At 37.2% G+C, this 17,729-nt stretch overlaps 1 protein-coding gene across 3 annotated transcripts in view; it reads right to left on the reverse strand.

The window, feature by feature from the left end:
• LOC134647398 (zwei Ig domain protein zig-8-like) overlaps positions 1-17,729 on the reverse strand; it is a 539,358-nt gene that overhangs the window by 96,695 nt on the left and 424,934 nt on the right. For 2 of the 3 annotated variants that reach the window (XM_063501748.1, XM_063501747.1), the window contains exon 4: positions 8,054-8,092. The exons of the other annotated variant lie outside the window; for it this stretch is intronic. In XM_063501748.1, the coding sequence (XP_063357818.1) occupies positions 8,054-8,092 (39 nt within the window). The remainder of the gene's footprint in view (positions 1-8,053; positions 8,093-17,729) is intronic. 3 annotated transcript variants of the gene reach the window in all.

The raw sequence follows: 17,729 nt of genomic DNA on the forward strand, positions 1-17,729 counted from the left end.
TGGTTGCACCGCAGAGAAACGCCGCAGAGCTGGCATGGCTAAGAGTGCTATGGCTAACCTCGACAAAATCTGGACGAACAGAGGTATTCGAATGCAACTAAAGTGCGCTTGGTACGAGCTGTCGTGTTTTCAATATTCCAGTATGGAGCCGAAACGTACGTTTGTTTGTGCGTAATGTGGGATCGATAGCTTCACCATTCTTCTCAACGAGTGGAGTGGGCAAATGGAAAGAATTAACATAAAATATTCAACAGTAGTTAGTGATGATATCATTTTCCTGGAGGCTCTGATTAAAAAGAGCTCAAATCTCAATATCGCCACTCAGCTCTTCACAATATGCCATGGTGAGCCCTTAGATTCTTCGGACATATTATGCGGTTTCCAATGCATGATGTAGAGAAACATGAAATTAGGCCGAATGAATGGCAAACGTACTCGACTTGGAGCATGTGTGAGATGGTCGAACGCTATGAAAAGGTCGGCTTGCAGCAGTTTATGACCGGGCGAAATGGAGAAAGAAGATCCGTCTCAGTAAACCTGGTGCTTGTACGACAAGAGAACCGTTAAAAGGAAACCATAGCAGTCCACTATATCTAGCAAATTTCTAGGATATTTGGAGTTCTGTTTTGTTAAAGTTCGTCATTTTTAATACGACAAGCCATGGAAAGCATGATCGAAGGTCATTGGGACCAGGTAACCCCTTAATGCAAGCCAGTTACTAGGGAAATCAAGTTATCATGCCTATCCTATATTGAAGTACATATATTCATTTATAAATCCTATTTCACTCTAAGGCTGTTCAAAACTATACGTAGTTCACTGACCAGCAACCTAGATTGATCAAATTGTCAAGAAAAACAACAAATTAATGATTTTACTTTAGAAACCTGAAAGTCAAGGTCACGCCGATTTCACGCCGAAAACACGCCGCCGCCGCCGATTTTTTGGCAAACGCCGCCGCCGATCATTTTTTAATCGACGCACACGTCTACCCCACCTATCTCGCACCGTTTAAAAGCTGCCATACAAAATAAAAATTGCCATTTTTTCCGCCATCTTGGGTTTTTTCCAAAAATGATTTTTTTCATAGGAATTTAGAGGCCTCTATCTTCTGCCATGCCAAATCACGGCGCGCTCGGACCAACTTCAAAAAAAAAAAAAGTCGGCCATTTTGAATTTTTTTCAATGCAGTTTTATTTCCCTAGAGGCCCTCTATGACATTTGGTCGAGCACCCCCCACCTATCACGCACCGTTTAAAAGTTGCCATACAAAATAAAAGTGCCCAGTTTTTCCGCAATTAAAACATTTTTCAAAAAAAGAATTTTTTATAGGAATCTAGGGGACCCCGAGTTTCCGTGACCAAAATTTCAGCGCGCTAGGACAAACTTGAAAAAATTAAAATAAAAAAGTCGGCCATTTTGAAAAAACAAATGGCGGCGTCACAAACTGCCCTGTCCCTCTATAACATTTGGTCGAGCATCCCCCACCTAGGTCTGACCATTTGGCCGGACCGTCAAACATTTTTCTGACCGGAAGCGGTAGACCAAAAGTCGGAATTTTATGGAGGTCACCCAGCCGCCCTCTATACGACCGTACCAAAGACAAATACCCCACGAACCTCCTTCTGGGAGAACAATTATGTCAATCAATCATCGGATTACGGCTTTATATCAAACAGAGCGCAGTGTACCGCCGGAACCACTTTTCTCCTCTCCCTTTTTGGGGGGAAATCAAAAGTTAATATCCAGGTTAAGACTTCAGATCAATTAAGTATGATCCAAGGAACAATTGTGTCAAGCGGCATCGCCTGGGACAAAATTAACTTTCTCCCTTAAATATTTTTTTAAATATTGAACCTACCGATTTTTTTTATAGAACATTTAATGTAGAAAATTGGATGTAGATTACTTATGCTTCAGAACATTTTTTGCTACAGGCCACCGTTTACGAGTTATTAACAAAAAATATTAACAATTGATTATAATTAACTTTCTCCCTTAAATATTTTTTTAAATATTGATCCCAGCGAAAAAGTGTACAGAATATTTAATGTAGAAATTTTTATGTAGATTACTTATGTATCAGAACATTTTTTGCTACAGGCCACCATATACGAGTTATTTACAAAAAATATTAACAATTGATTATAATTAACTTTCTCCCTTAAATATTTTTTTAAATATTGATCCTAGCGAAAAAGCGTATAGAATATTTAATGTAGACAATTTTATGAAGATTACTTATGTATCAGAACATTTTAGCTACAGGTCACCGTTTAAGAGTTATTTATAAAAAACTACAAAGGGACCTTTAAATCCGATTTAAGTTTTCTAACACAACATGACTGATCAGTTCATCAGCGTCACATAACATAAATTGACCTCCGCATTGGATAGACAGCAACATTGACTGTTCAAGTATTCAAAGAAACTTAATTGCTAAATTGGGAATCAAAACAACTAAACATGTGCCAGAATCCCCAATTTTAAACTACTACGTTTTTTGCTTATCGATGTCAATGTCGTAAGCGCCATCGGCAATAAGGTCCCTTTTCATAGATAATAGCACATATAATATCATACACCAATAAAACATGTTTTTGGAAAGCTAATGAAATGTCTCGTATATTTTGTAATTACATTAATTGCGGTAAAGTTATAATAATTTATTAAGTTAGAAGCATGTTTTAGCAGTACTTATGTGCATGCACGGTAAAAATCATATGTTTTCAATTATTTTGAAAATGACTAAAGTTATTACTACAGTTATTGAAAACCAATTATAGTACGTTTAATATTCTGTCAAATGGTATCTATCACCAACTGATCAATAAAATAGTACCCGAGAAATAATGAAAAGTTGACGCCGGTCACCCGCCATTTACTTACGTGACGGCGCCTAGTGACCCATGCTGAACAAAATTCGTAATTACTTGGTTATATAATATCATACACCAATAAAACTTATATTTTTGGAAAGCTAATGAAATTTCACGTACATTTCGGATACCGGGCGTCGGTAACATAGTGAGGTGAGTTTTCACTTCTATCGGCACTCCCGGAGTGCAACCGTTGTTGCTTTTTAATCTAATCTAAAATACCTTCTGTAGGTAGTTGACTGCATTACTGCAGGAAATATCAAAAAGGTCATTTTATAGAAGAAAAAAAAACATATTTAACCGCCTTCAAAAAAAAAGGTATTAGGCATATTTCCTGCAGTAATGCAGTCAACTACCTACAGAAGGTATTTTAGATTAGATTAAAAAGCAACAACGGTTGCACTCCGGGAGTGCCGATAGAAATGAAAACTCACCTCACTATGTTACTGACGCCCGGTAACACGATACATACGTTTAGCGGAGGTATTCTATTTATTGATTATATATAAGTATATATTATTATCATTCTCAAATAAGATCACACTTTTTCATTGACATGTTTATTTACATACTGCCATGACAACGTCAAATTATTTGAACATAGGTAAAGAGTCTTGAAAAGGAGTCCGCAACATAAATGTCAAATAACATTGAGTTTTTCTTTATTGATTTAAATGCCATCTAAATTAACCTAACCTAACCAAACCTATTCTATTGAAGCGCGGCACCCTACCGCGGCGCCGGGCCCGGGCCCGAGCAGCGCTCCCCGATTATGAGTGGCCATCTAAACCTTACGCCCCTTACGGTCACGTGATCGCCTTACGCTGTCTCAAGTTTATCATTTTTTCCCCACCTCAAAAAGTGCCCAGCGCCGCTAAAGAAGTTTTCACTTCAAAAACTATTTTAGGCAATAATACGCCCCGCCCGCAATACGCGCCTGTGTGACGGAGCCTTTAGGGGCCCATCTAGTCAGCGACAAGTCACCGCCTGCCTCGATAACGTGTGTTAGCATTGTTATGACAGGTGCAGGTCAGCACACTCACAGTTAACTCTTAATTACACCTAAGACCTATCACCTCGAAAGTTGCAACTCAAGTAATCAAAACAAAAAGATCCTCAGTGCCGTGCGCCTTGCCGGCCGGCGCAGGTGCACAGCACAGCACGTGGATGGCTAACCGAGCGAAACAAAAATACGGACTATCTTCGTGTGGGAAAGAGAGAGCACAAGGCGGCAGCTCTGTGTCGGCGTCTACAAAGGAAAAACTAGGCGCGCGGCTCGGAACAGTTTAATAATGGTTTTGAGAACGAAATAATTCCGTTCTTAGGGAAGAACGTTATAATTCCGTTCTTCGGGAATATCGGTTACCGAAATCATTTTGTTCTTTCGTATAACGTTCTTGTAATAAACCGGTATTTCAATTATTTCAATGAACGAAATGATTTCGTTCTTCTTGAATATCGGTAACCGAAATTATTTTGTTCTTTTACAAAAACGTTACCGTAATAAACCGGTATTCGTACGAACGAAATTAATAACGGTTTAAGAGCGATATCAAATGGTTTTTGGGAACCGTTCCCGATCCCTGACCCCTAGTGTAGATTTCATTCGATGGCACGACGTGACGTTTGCGTTAAGTGTCATTTTGTATGGGATATTGAGTTTCCAAAACGTCCCGCTTGGCGTGCTGTTCAAAATCTCATACAAAAATAGACATAACGCAAACGCGAACGTTCGTCACGCTATCGAATGAAATTTACACTAGGGGTTCAAGACATATCAAAACCAGCTCAAAACATTTAGGGGATTGGGCTTGGCCACAGAACATATTAAAGAGGTTAGAACGGCTATCGCGCGCAGTTAGTATCGGAACCGGTGTCGCCGCTCGTTCCTCTCCACATTTCCACATTTCTCGCGTAACGGTAGTAAAAACTTGTGTGCCTGGTGAATGGATATGCCTCCTTTAGACAGATTTGATGTCTGGCTTCTTAATCTGAACGTTATTGTGGCGCAAAAGGCATGTTTACGTTTTTCGGTCAGCGCGGGCGAGTACTAGCATGCGAGCGTTTGCTCATAACCGGCGGCGACACGTACCCTGCTCGCATCGCCATTCTACTTGTTCTGTGGGCTTGGCGGAGCACGCACTTTAAAAGTAGTTTATCTCTACCTATAGTCACACTCACACACCAAGAATATTACTAACAACTAAATACAAGATTTTAACTGTTTCTATGAGCCTTACAAAAATAAATGTCTGGGAAGGGGCAACGACTTCAAAATCAATGCATGTATATTATTAATAAACATTGAAATTGAAATTGAAATTAATGTCACCCAAGAATGCAGTTATATGGGTCGTCTGATATTTTTCGTCGTCCCAGAATTTACGTGACATGTCTGCAATAGAGAAACAGTTTATTCATAGCACTTGTGTCCTTATTTGAACGTATGGATATAAAAATTGTAAATATTAGGTATGCGTGAAGCGCTGGTGGCCTAGCGGTAAGAGCATGCGACTTTCAATCCGGAGGTCTCGGCTTCAAATCCCATACAAAATGAGACTTAAAGCAAACGCGTACGTCATGTCACGCAATCGAATGAAATGTAACACTGGTGTACTGACAACTCTTTTAAAAAGGTTTTTTAGAGATTAGGTTAGTTAATCATACTGTTTACATTCCCCAAAAAAGCCAGCTAACAATTTGTTACGTTGAAAGCTTTGTGATTGATCCAACCTTGAGCGAACCATTTAAATATTTACAAGTACACGCATTTCCCTAACAGCAGTGGAAGGGTTGTTTGGCGTATCACTCAGCGGAGATTGGGCGTCGCGAGTCTAGAACGGGTTATCAATATAAGTCAGGGGTTTAAGGGGTGGTTGGACTCGGGGAAGATGGATAGGGCTTGTAACGTTAAGAAAACATAAGGAATTTCAATGTCACGATTTATTTTGGGTTGGGCAGTATGGGAAAATGATAATATAGTTCAGGCGGCCTAGCCAAGTTGACTATCGCTTGCGCTTCGCTATCGAATCGCTTTGTGTTTCTCTACCACTCTTTCATATTAGTGTGACAGTGACAGTTGCGTTTCGTTCGCTACGGACCGTTAGCGATTGGCATGTTGGCTACGGGGCCAGATATTGTACTTTTAATGCTCGTAGTGCCGTCCACCCACACGCATAATTCCTGTTACATTACACACTACACTGGATAACGTTACACTAGGGTTGGATCTGGATCCGGATTCGCGGATCTTCCCATACATTTCGGATCCGTCGTGTAAACCCCACATTACACGTTACAGCCGTCTGGACACGGCTTTACGTAACTCGTTCCGCTCCGTTATCCGTTGTCGTTAATTGTTGTTTACCGTGACTAACCGTGCGCTGTTTGTCTCCATTATACGCGAAAACAACGTGCGTGCCGCGGCAATTTGTGGTACAAGTGAAAAGAGACTGGTGGAGTTAGCCGCGTAAGATGTAGATGCCGGTTCGATTCTGGCCTCGGCCACAGGGGGGCTTTGTCAGTCTTTTTTTTGGTCTCGCCGGAAGACCAGCGCTTTAAAATAGGCATCAAAGTCTTAGAGTTACCTATCTATTTTTTTCAACAGTACCCACTTAGTTTCATTTTACAGTCATATTTTCTTCTGTAATTCTTAAAACCTACAGGTATTCATCGATTTTTAAGAAACAATTGGATTAACAAATCACTAACTTTCAAATTACCATACCTTATACATACAGAGATAAACCCTTATTTATCAATGTATTTTGTCATTTTAACCTTGTGTTTTCAGGGTTCCGTAGTCAACTCGGAATACTTATAGTTTCGCCATGTCCGTCTGTCTGTCCGAGGCTTTGCTCCGTGATCGTTAGTGATAGAAAGCTGCAATTTGGCATGGATGTGTAAATAAATAAATCCGACAAAGTAGTACAATAAAAGTGGAAAAAAAAATTTTTTTTTGGGTACCTCCCCTAAACGTAGTGAGGGTGTAGTTTTTTTACAAGGCGCGCCCGGTCCGGACCCTGTCATCCGACACTTCATTTTTTATGACAGGTGATCGGTGATCACGTAATTCTTTCTTGAGAAAATGAAGTGCCGGACGCTACTGCCCGGATCCACACCGGATCCTAGTGTGAGCTCCTGATGACACTTCTCGGTACGAAGTGAAACATGTCGAGCGTTTTTCGACTTAAAATACGTGAGTGACCCGTTTCTAATATATTTAATATGATTCATCATTTTTGTCTCCCTTCAGTTTTGAATCGCTGTCAGTTCCTGCTTGCACCGCAGGGCGCCGCCTGTTTTCAACTGATATACTGATATATATCCACAAGATAGATTTATTGCGGCGATCATTCCGACAAATCTTTTAATGGTTTTGTCCGTTGTATGGATTCATTTTACAATTTCAATGAAGTATATTATAATTTGCAAAATGATATACCCACCTATAGTTACTCCTATTTCCTATTTTAGTGTACGGTTAATTAATCGTACATTGTTATTCTCTTATTCTCAGCCTCAGTGTTTTTGACAGCCCTAACACGTTCTTTGTAGTTTTAGAGTAGGTAGGTACCACTATTATTATTAATTAAGGCTTTTTTTTAAACATAAATAGGTATTATAGATTTTTTTACACAGGCTGACTTAGCTAGTCCCACAGTAAGCTCTATACGGCTAATGTTGTGTGTACTAGACGACGATATATACAATATACAGTTAAATATATATATATAGATATATATAGAAAACATCCATAATTTAGGAACAAATATTATTATTTGTGATAAACACAAAAATAAATGCCCTTCTCAGGATTTGAGCCTGGGATAGGAGGTCGTCAAACAACACCAAAACAATTACCATAACAACATATATTATAGTTAAAACAGAGTTAAAATACTGCAACATGGGATTTAAATATTAGTACGGGATACCAAGCGAAATATTGATTAAAACGGGTTTATTCAGTTAAGTTAGGGCATTAAGAGTTCACGCAAAGCCCTTTATTCAACAGTTTTCAAATCATTTAGCGATATTACTGCAACTATTCTATACACAATTACTTTAGAAAGTGTAATAAGAAAATCGTTAGCAAAAAAATCGCTAAATGACTTAGTTGCGTGACGAATAGGGTAGTAGGGGTGTATAAGGGGAGCGACACACGGACAGACCTGCGTCAGAAAACATCCGCTGGTAGATTTCGTCGCAATCTGTAGAAACAAAAAGGGTGTGAACAAAAATGAAATGAAAAGAAACTAAAATGAAAAAGATAGGTATCATATTAAATCATATTGAAAAAGTGGCCAAGTTCTTTGGTGGTCGAGGCGGGAGTGTCAACCGGCTTTAGCTTACACGGTAAATACCCTGACCACTTGACCACCCAGCTACGGCGGTACCCGTCTCAAATTCCCTACCGTAAAATGGGGTGAGTAGGGTCAAAACTGAAATTCAAACCTCGATAACATTTTATTTTTACATATGAAAACTGAATGGTGTATATAATAAGTGTTCCGGACGTTTGTATTTTAGTTTTTATTTTATTTTAGGTAGTTCCATCTCATAATTTTGACGATAAAGAGGAAAACCCACCTCACCCCGTAGTGCCTCGTATTTGGGGTGAGAGGGGTTTTCATACAAAGGTGATTTTGGAAGATTGTTGGATCGATTTTTTTTTATTATGCGTATTACTATAGCTCCATTTTAAATTGGAATACATTATTTTTGTAGCAGTAGCCTTAAAATCCCTTCTCACCCCCCTCTCAAACCTTCTCTCCCCATTCATAACCCACCTCTTCCCACGAAACCTACTCACCCCGTTTTACGGTACTATGTTCAATAACGGCGAACGAAGATGAGATGAACGGCGAACCCAACAAAAAATAAAATAATAATATAATTTTATAATGTTTTGTTGCAAAAGAAAACAGTCAAATCAAAATCGAGTCTGAGACGAATGTAAATCTCAAATGTCAGTTTGGCAGCAAGGAGTGGAAAAGAAATAGACACGATAGTACAAAAAAAAAACAGAATGTATCCTGAATATTTTATGCCAGTAAATTAAATCACAAGTAAATAGAAAACATCGAAATTGATTCGTATTGATTTTTATTGATAGTATAAGATGATTTCAAAACTCGCCAGATACTTTTATATTGTATGTATAATAATGATATTGGAAACCAAAACTTGAAGGCAGTTTACCATTCCATCAGTATCAGCAGGAGCCAAAATATTTTCGTAGTAAAATGTTCACTTCGAGACAGAGCTAATATTTGTCGAAGTACCTGGCAGCGCCCGTGAGAGTATCTTAGACTAGACTATGATATTGCACTTAGATCAAGTTTCTGGAAAATAAATAGCCATTCTCGTACAGATACTAGCAGTATAAAAAGACAACTGTAATCAGATTAGTACTTGTTTATTGAATTTTGTTAAGAAGGTTACCTATATAAGTTAAAACAGACTAAGTTTTTGACGACCTCGGGCCTAGTCAGTGGTGACCCTACCTATGAAGCCGATGGTCCCGGGTTCGAATCCAGGTCGGGCATTTATTTGTGTGATCAGCACATATTTGTTCCTGAGTCATGGTTTATGTATTTTATATATTATGTATCGTTGTCTGAGTACCCACAACACAAGCCTTCTTGAGCTTACCGTGGGGCTTAGTCAATATGTGTAAAAATGTCCTATAATATTTATTTATTCCTTTTTATTAAATTAAGCGTTATATGAAAAAAAAATCAAAATGGCATACGTCTTTTACGCGTCTAAAACTTCCACATGTGCCGTAAGTAATCCAAGCACTTCTTATAAGTTTGTATCGAAGTTGCAAATTACTTCAACCTCTATTTTCAGCTCACATTTATCAAAACTCGCGAGATTCCACACGACAGTAAAACGTACTATGTCACTTTATTCTTTGAAAGTCAAAGATATATTTTCGTTACTCGTCTTATTACAAAGGAATTAGGTTCATAATGTAAACATATAACTTTCCTTGTATAAGCACTCCGCCTAACCTTTTCACCTCAGCGTCGGTGGAGATGTTTACGCGTAACTTTCCTCTGGAGGGGGAATATGGTATTGTTTCGGGGGTAATTAGGGGGAGGGGGTGATTAGAGGTCGCCGAGGTGATCTGGCGAGGAGCCAGACGTCTCCAAATGGCCATGAGAAACCAATCACGCCCGGCAGTGACAGTTTGATGTATGCGCTGGAACTGGATACTGCGGATTGTTTCCGGGCTTCGATTAAGGTAATTATGAATGTGAATATACGTACATAGTTTGTTTTAGATTAATATTGTATGTTATGTTATCGCCTCTTGTTTATGTATGGCGCACAAAAAGGAACCGTAAACTTAGTTTTAGTCCACAAAAAGTGTTCTAATTCAAGTTGGTGTACCTATGTACTCGCAACACTAGATGGGTTCTAAGTGCGTATAGATGTAAAAAGCGCTATACATAACGCACGCAAAATGCTATTGAAATTATATGTACAACCAAACTGTTTATGGTTTTCCTTTTTTTGTTTTGTTTTTCTTAATTATTTTTCTTGTATATATGGATTTTTTTTGTATTCTCTATTTCCTTAATTATTCCTTTTGTGTATCTATGTAGTGTTTTAATATGTAGCTTTATGTGTTATCTGTCGTGGCATCACCGAATGGTCCCTACGGAAGACCATGGCTTTATAGCTAGCATTATGCTGAGTTGGGTCCATTTCGTGATGCACACGTATTGATTTCTTCTTTTCTTGCTGTTGTAGATGTCTGTAATCGTCACGAATAAAAATCTTTTATCTTATCTTATCAAACTGAATATTATGCTTCAAATTTCTGATCCAACATTGTTGATATGCAGTCTTACAATACCTTTGTCTTTGCGTCAGATTGAAACTTGGCACGCGGTTTCAATTACAGCTGCCACTACAATATCAAAGTGACTTTGGGCTTGCAAACAGCTAACTTTGAGCCGTGATTAATCTTATCTGCTAGACTGAAACAAGAGTCAAAGAGTTTGAAACAATTTGAGACAATTATTTTGGCGACACGTGACTTATTAACATGTTTAGGACGATTCTGAATTAATACTTTGTTACAGGCCAATTCAAATTTACATTTTGACATCAAAATTATGTTATATTGTTATCATTCAACTGTGCGTCACACCGACACCAGTAAATGTACGAACAAGTACGAGCAAAATGCACTTGCAAATGACAACTGAATGACATTATCTATATCTATATTATATTGGGGCATTATCTATGAAAAGGGACCTTATTGTCGATGCCGCGGCGCTTACGCCGCACAGCGTCGCACGGCGCATCGTTAATAATGGCGTAAGCGCCTTCGACAATAAGGTTCCTTTTCATAGATAACGTCACATATACTCGTAGATATCAATGTTCGTTCGAATTAGCCTCAGGGTATTGTCGCTTGTTATGATAAGACCTTGACGATCGCTCACGCTGATTAGTTGTGTAGTACAGGCATTTCGCTCGCACTTATTGGCACGTGAGATGCACTCCCAAGTCATGTCAAAGTCGTATCAAAACAAGATCAAACTCGTAACAAATCCCTCAATCGGAATCGGCCTTAAAGAGCTTGGAACAATTTAGGACAATTAATTTTGTGACACGTGACTTATGTTTAGGTCTCAAGAGTTATGTTTTATGCAAATAGGCCTAGCATTCAATGTAACGTGAATATGCGCAATTAGGGTTTTTATTGTTTTGAATTATTTTTGTCATCAGACGAGGCTAGGCCATTAGTTTTACAGTTTAGTATGGTAATGTCATACATAATGTATAAACTTTTACTATATACACGTTTTGCATTGTAGGTATACTAGATAATAACAAAACCTCAATATAAAGTTTATGTGGCGAGGCCATAAAGAAACAAAATACGTAATAAACTTAAAGTAGGTACATAAAGTCAAAATTTTATATCTGTGGTAAGTAATTACTCCTAAACTAAGGTTTGTGTGAATTCGTGAATATTTCATTTGTATTTTGTAAATATTTGACCTTTTTAGGGTTCCGTAGCCAAATGGCAAAAAACGGAACCCTTATAGATTCGTCATGTCTCTCTGTCTGTCTGTCTGTCTGTCCGTCTGTCCGTCTGTCTGTCCGTCCGTATGTCACAGCCACTTTTCTCCGAAACTATAAGAACTATACTGTTGAAACTTGGTAAGTAGATGTATTCTGTGAACCGCATTAAGATTTTCACACAAAAATAGAAAAAAAAAACAATAAATTTTTGGGGTTCCCCATACTTCGAACTGAAACTCAAAAATTTTTTTGTCATCAAACCCATACGTGTGGGGTATCTATGGATAGGTCTTCAAAAATGATATTGAGGTTTCTAATATAATTTTTTTCTAAACTGAATAGTTTGCGCGAGAGACACTTCCAAAGTGGTAAAATGTGTGTCCCCATTGTCATAAGAGAATGATAAAACTAAAAAAAAATATATGATGTACATTACCATGTAAAGTTCCACCGAAAATTGGTTTGAACAAGATCTAGTAAGTAGTTTTTTTTTAAATACGTCATAAATCGCCTAAATACGGAACCCTTCATGGGCGAGTCCGACTCGCACTTGGCCGCTTTTTTCAACATACATTTTAAAACGCCATCTACAGTCATTATGCAAAAACAATATATTTTAAAATCCCACGCACTTCATCTCCTTTCTATTTACCGTGAGTCACGTTCGTTATTTCTGTTTATAAATATGAATATTATACACATAAATATTGTAAATACCGATGTATCTGTGCCGCATCGGCTGTGCCCTCCCCCTACCCCCTTGAATGAAACGCAAATATTGTTTCGCCGGTTGCTAATGTGGTACGATACGCCCAAGCTGGGTATTCCGATCACTTACAGAGCTAAATGATCAGTAATACAGGTTTTTGAAGTGAAAACTTCTTTAGCGACGCTGTGCACTTTTTGTGATGGGGAAAAAATATTAAACTCGTAACAGGTGTCACGTGACCGTAAGACGTAAGACGGACACGTGACCTGATCGAAAAACTGTTACTTCAATGTCATTGAGGTTTTCTTTATTGATTTACATGCCATTTGAGTTTCCCTCTAACTGGTATTAATATAACTCGATTACTAACAGTGATGTGCTTAGGGGTTTCAAGTAATGCGACGAAATAACGCTAGATGGCGTTAACCTCAATTATACATAGTGCTGCAGACATTTTGCAATAGTGATTGAGTTTTCACTTCTGCCGGCACTCCCTGAGTGCAACCTGTTGTTTTTTTGAATGTATGAATGCAGTTTTTCTTGTTATTAAAATCGATGACATGGTTCCTAAGAACAAATGTCTTATAGTTTCAGACTTTCCCATACTGACCGATCTAAATGGGCCATCCTGTAGAATATAGGTATATGGTTACTTGCGTATACTGGTTTACCTACAGTAACCGCCATTGATACTCGTTTGTGCATTTTAAATTATCTGAATAATACTTATTACACATATTATATTATCATGACAACTTTTTGCCGAAATAATATCACACAAATCATATTATATGACGAATTATAATGTACATACTTATTAGTAATACTAGTTTAGTTTAATTATTTCATAATGATGAATTACAATACCTACATATTATTCTTACGCTAATCAAACATACAGAATTTCGAAACATTAAATGACTTTATTTCATACAAATATTTATAAAATTACTCATTGAATAGGTTCACATCACGCTCGCACACACCCTCTTTACTCTATCGACTATCTTAATTTGGATACCACTCTAATACTATTCAATAAACACAATCCAATATAATTTCATTTTTAAATCAAAGAAACCCTTTGTTACGTATTGTACTAGACAATCATTGAGGCAGGTCAATACCCTTTAAGCTAAGCCTATAATATATCAATATCAAAATGCAATAAATATACAGAATACCTACTGAAAATGACCTCCGCGGTTAGGTGTGCTATGAACTTTGATAATAAACAAAATTTAAATTTTAAATTCAGCTTTTAATGTTTTATTTTAGCATTCTATAAAATTTGAGGTTTACTTTCAACAAGGTGATTAAAATATTTCGTGGAATTATTGTAAACATTTTAAGTTAACAGAGGCTAGGTGACTTTTCAGTTTTAGTACCTAAACAAAAATTATAATATTCTGTTAATTTTGCTTAAGAAGTTGAGGTCCCGAAATCGATCTATCGTTAACATGGATATTTTAAACTAAGTTTGTTTGACTAATCCATTTTCTTTGATATGTTTTTTTACAGATGCTACGAAAAGTCACGTGACCTATTTAAGTTTCAATTGGCTTTTTGTATAAATGAATGTCATCTTGGCTAGGCCCCCGCCCCCGTTTGGACAGAAGAGCCCGTATCATGAGTCACTGACAGTCCGCGGTATTCGGAAAACAAGATCCGTTCTAGACTAGAGAACGATACGAAATCTAATAAATACCTTTAAACGAGCAATTCTTGCATATTTATTTATTTATTTATTTATATATATATATATTTCGGCGATCTCGGAAACGGCTCTAACGATTTCGATGAAATTTGGTATATGGGGGTTTTCGGGGGCGAAAAATCGATTTAGCTAGGTCTTATCTCTGACAAAACGCTAATTTTTGAGATTTTATATGTTTTCCTAGCGAAGCTCGGTCACCCAGATATTGTACTAGATACGTTGTAGTTTAGATTTCAACTAGTTCTCTTTTGCAGCTCAATTCGGGCAATAAATGTCACTTTTACGTTAAAATATCGTAATAATATCTTGTGGAAATCATTCAAGAGTATCTCCAGAATCGCACAAATGTCAAATTTGACAGGCAAGATCTTATCGTTGTCGTATCTTGGTCATGTCTAATAGACATCTAATAGATGTCTAGTTCAAAATCTGAATCGGGGCCCAGTGTCAAAACTGACATTTACGCTATCGAGAATGTAATTTACTTTCTATACATCTCGTTTGTACTAATAATATATGCGAGTACGACTCATACGAGCGAGATGTATAGAAAGTAAATTACGTTCTCGACGGCGTTTATGTCAGTGCCAAACTGATGGTAGCCCGGCATTGGTCACGTTTTAGTTTGCGTATAAAATTGTTTGCTACACAAGCTTGTAATTGTACAGCTTGCTAGCAACCCTCAGTGTTAAATGGAACAGCTGCGTTGGGCATTAGTAGCGATGTTCCGATTCGAACGAATGTATTATCCTGTACTGTCGCTACTCGCTACCTAAAATAAACCCGTATACCTAACTTCAGGGGGTATAGGTACCTATTAGTACAAGTTAATATTTATTTTAAACTAGATAATTTGTATTTACTTTTGAAACATAAATATTTACTATTATTCCATACTAAGACGTATTTGGGTGATGTGTGACCTTAAAAGTTATGATAATCTCACCAAGATTCAATATTAATCACTAAATCTTATAAAACAAAGTTCCCGCCACGTCTGTCTGTTTGTGTGTTCGCTATGAACTCAAAAACGATTTGAATGCGATTTTCACTTATCAATAGAGTGATTCTCGGGTACGGTTTAAGTGTGTAATTTGTTTAGGTTTACCTGTGCTAAGCCGGGGCGGATCGCTAGTTAAGATATAATTATATTCATAAATTTATAAGGAAAATTTGGCTCTAAAACCCTCATTTGCATTGCTCATTTATCACTTAACCAATTGCATGAAAATAACCAATATTCCCATTATCCGTATATCCGTAACCGACATATTGCGTCATTATTTCCATTAGTTTACAAAAGCATTGTCGCGACATGTCACCGCGAATATTATCGCCAATAGAATTCGTTTTGTCGGCGTGGCGAACATTTCATGCATTTAAATTATTTGGCGCGCGACAACGGAAGCGTTATTCAGATGATACAATTTGTTAAACTTTTGATACTGTTATGGTGCAACACGCAATGCATCGCTTAGGGCCACTTTTACTAATCCAGGGTTAGCAACTTGCGGAGGTAACCGTTAACACAAGGTTTAAGATGGATGCCAAAAGACGCGCGCAATCAGCGATCGTGTTGGAGGTTGCATAAGTATACATAATATACGAGTAATATGTTAAGCATATTAGTTATCCTTATAATGTTTAACACCAATTTAAATCTCTATTTTCACACAATATTATCATAAGCCACATAAATTAACAAGTGCGAGTCGGAGTCGCGTTCCAAGGGTTCCGTACATTAAGTCTGACTCACGCTTGACTGCACATTACTAATAGGTTTTCCTGTAATCTTTAGGTAAAGAACTATTTTGTGTGTTTTTTTTCATAATTTTAAACCCAGTAGTTTCGGAGATAAGGGGGGGATGGTTATTTTTTGCCTATTTTCTTGAATAACTGCTAAACTATTTATCCTAAAATTATAAAAAATATATGTTTGAGATTCTTACAATAAGATTTTTCATTTGATATAAAAGACGATATAGTTTGAAAAACTTTATTTTTTAATTTTCTAATTTACCCCCAAAAGTGGCCCCTATGTTTAAAATTAATTTGTTTGCGTTACATATCCGTCTTTGGGTCACAAATTTACATATTTACATACAACTTAATTGGTCCAGTAGTTTCGGAGAAAATAGGCTGTGACAGACGGACGGACAGACAGACGCACGAGTGATACTATTAGGGTTCCGTTTTTTTCCTTTTGAGGTACGGAACCCTAAAAACTGAAATAAATGGTATATGAAAAAAAAGTGGCACTTAATATATCACCACGATAACCAACGTGTATATCAGACTCCGCTGACTCTGCTGAAACATCCAGATTTCTTTACAGTGCGATCAAAACTGTATCAAAACCTAAACAAATTCTAAAATCCGAATACCTCTGCAGTTTTTGGGTCATTAGCGGGCTAGTTTAACTTTACGGGGGCATTTGCAAGCAAACGTTTGTTTGTTTTTACTCCGGGCACAATGGGACGTGCAGAACCGATTTGCAAATATAGGCTAATTATATCTTTGTTAGGCGCTACGTGCTGCCAAGCGTGGGTGGACTAATGTTAACGTATAATGGTTGGTTTCATGCCAAAGGTTGGACATAGCCACAAAGAGTACGAAATGAGGAAAAATCATGGAATCAACAATAGGTTTGAGATTAACCGGAGCTTCTTTACCTTGAAGTTAGTAATTATTTAAATAGTCCACATTAGTTTGGTAATGTCCTCGTTGATGTTTTGGTAATATCTAATCTAATACCTTTAAACGAGCAATTCTTGTTTATTTATATATTTATTTATTTATATAGGTATATATATATTTCGGGGATCTCGGAAACGGCTCTAACGATTTCGATGAAATTTGCTATATGGAGGTTTTCGGGGGCGAAAAATCGATCTAGCTAGGTCTTATCTCTGGGAAAACGCACATTTTGTCACCCAGGTATTAAGTATTATAATATGATAACAAAATGTACCTAGATTTAATAATATAAATATGTACCTCTTAATAATTTAACTAAATATGTTGTTTGTTACAAATTTGACGTGTAAAATGTATATTTTATGAATAAAACATTGAATTGAAATAGTTTTTAGTTTTAATTACCCGCAGTCACAAATAGCGAACCTTCCTTTTAAATATCGTAGATCAGACTGATATAAAACAAAACACAAGGACAAAACTCTCAGAATATAATGATTCAGGATACCTACGCTGATGATTGCTTGTGATTTTGACAATAAGTCGTTCCAAAATGTACATAGTTTATAAAATGTCTAGTCGTCCATTTGTCAACGAACTTTCAGACACAGAACACACAATGATCATAATTTTTTCAAAATAATGATAGAAGACGGATCACAGACTGCGT

The sequence above is a fragment of the Cydia amplana genome, chromosome 4 (genome assembly GCF_948474715.1).
Source record: "Cydia amplana chromosome 4, ilCydAmpl1.1, whole genome shotgun sequence".
NCBI lineage: Eukaryota > Metazoa > Arthropoda > Insecta > Lepidoptera > Tortricidae > Cydia > Cydia amplana.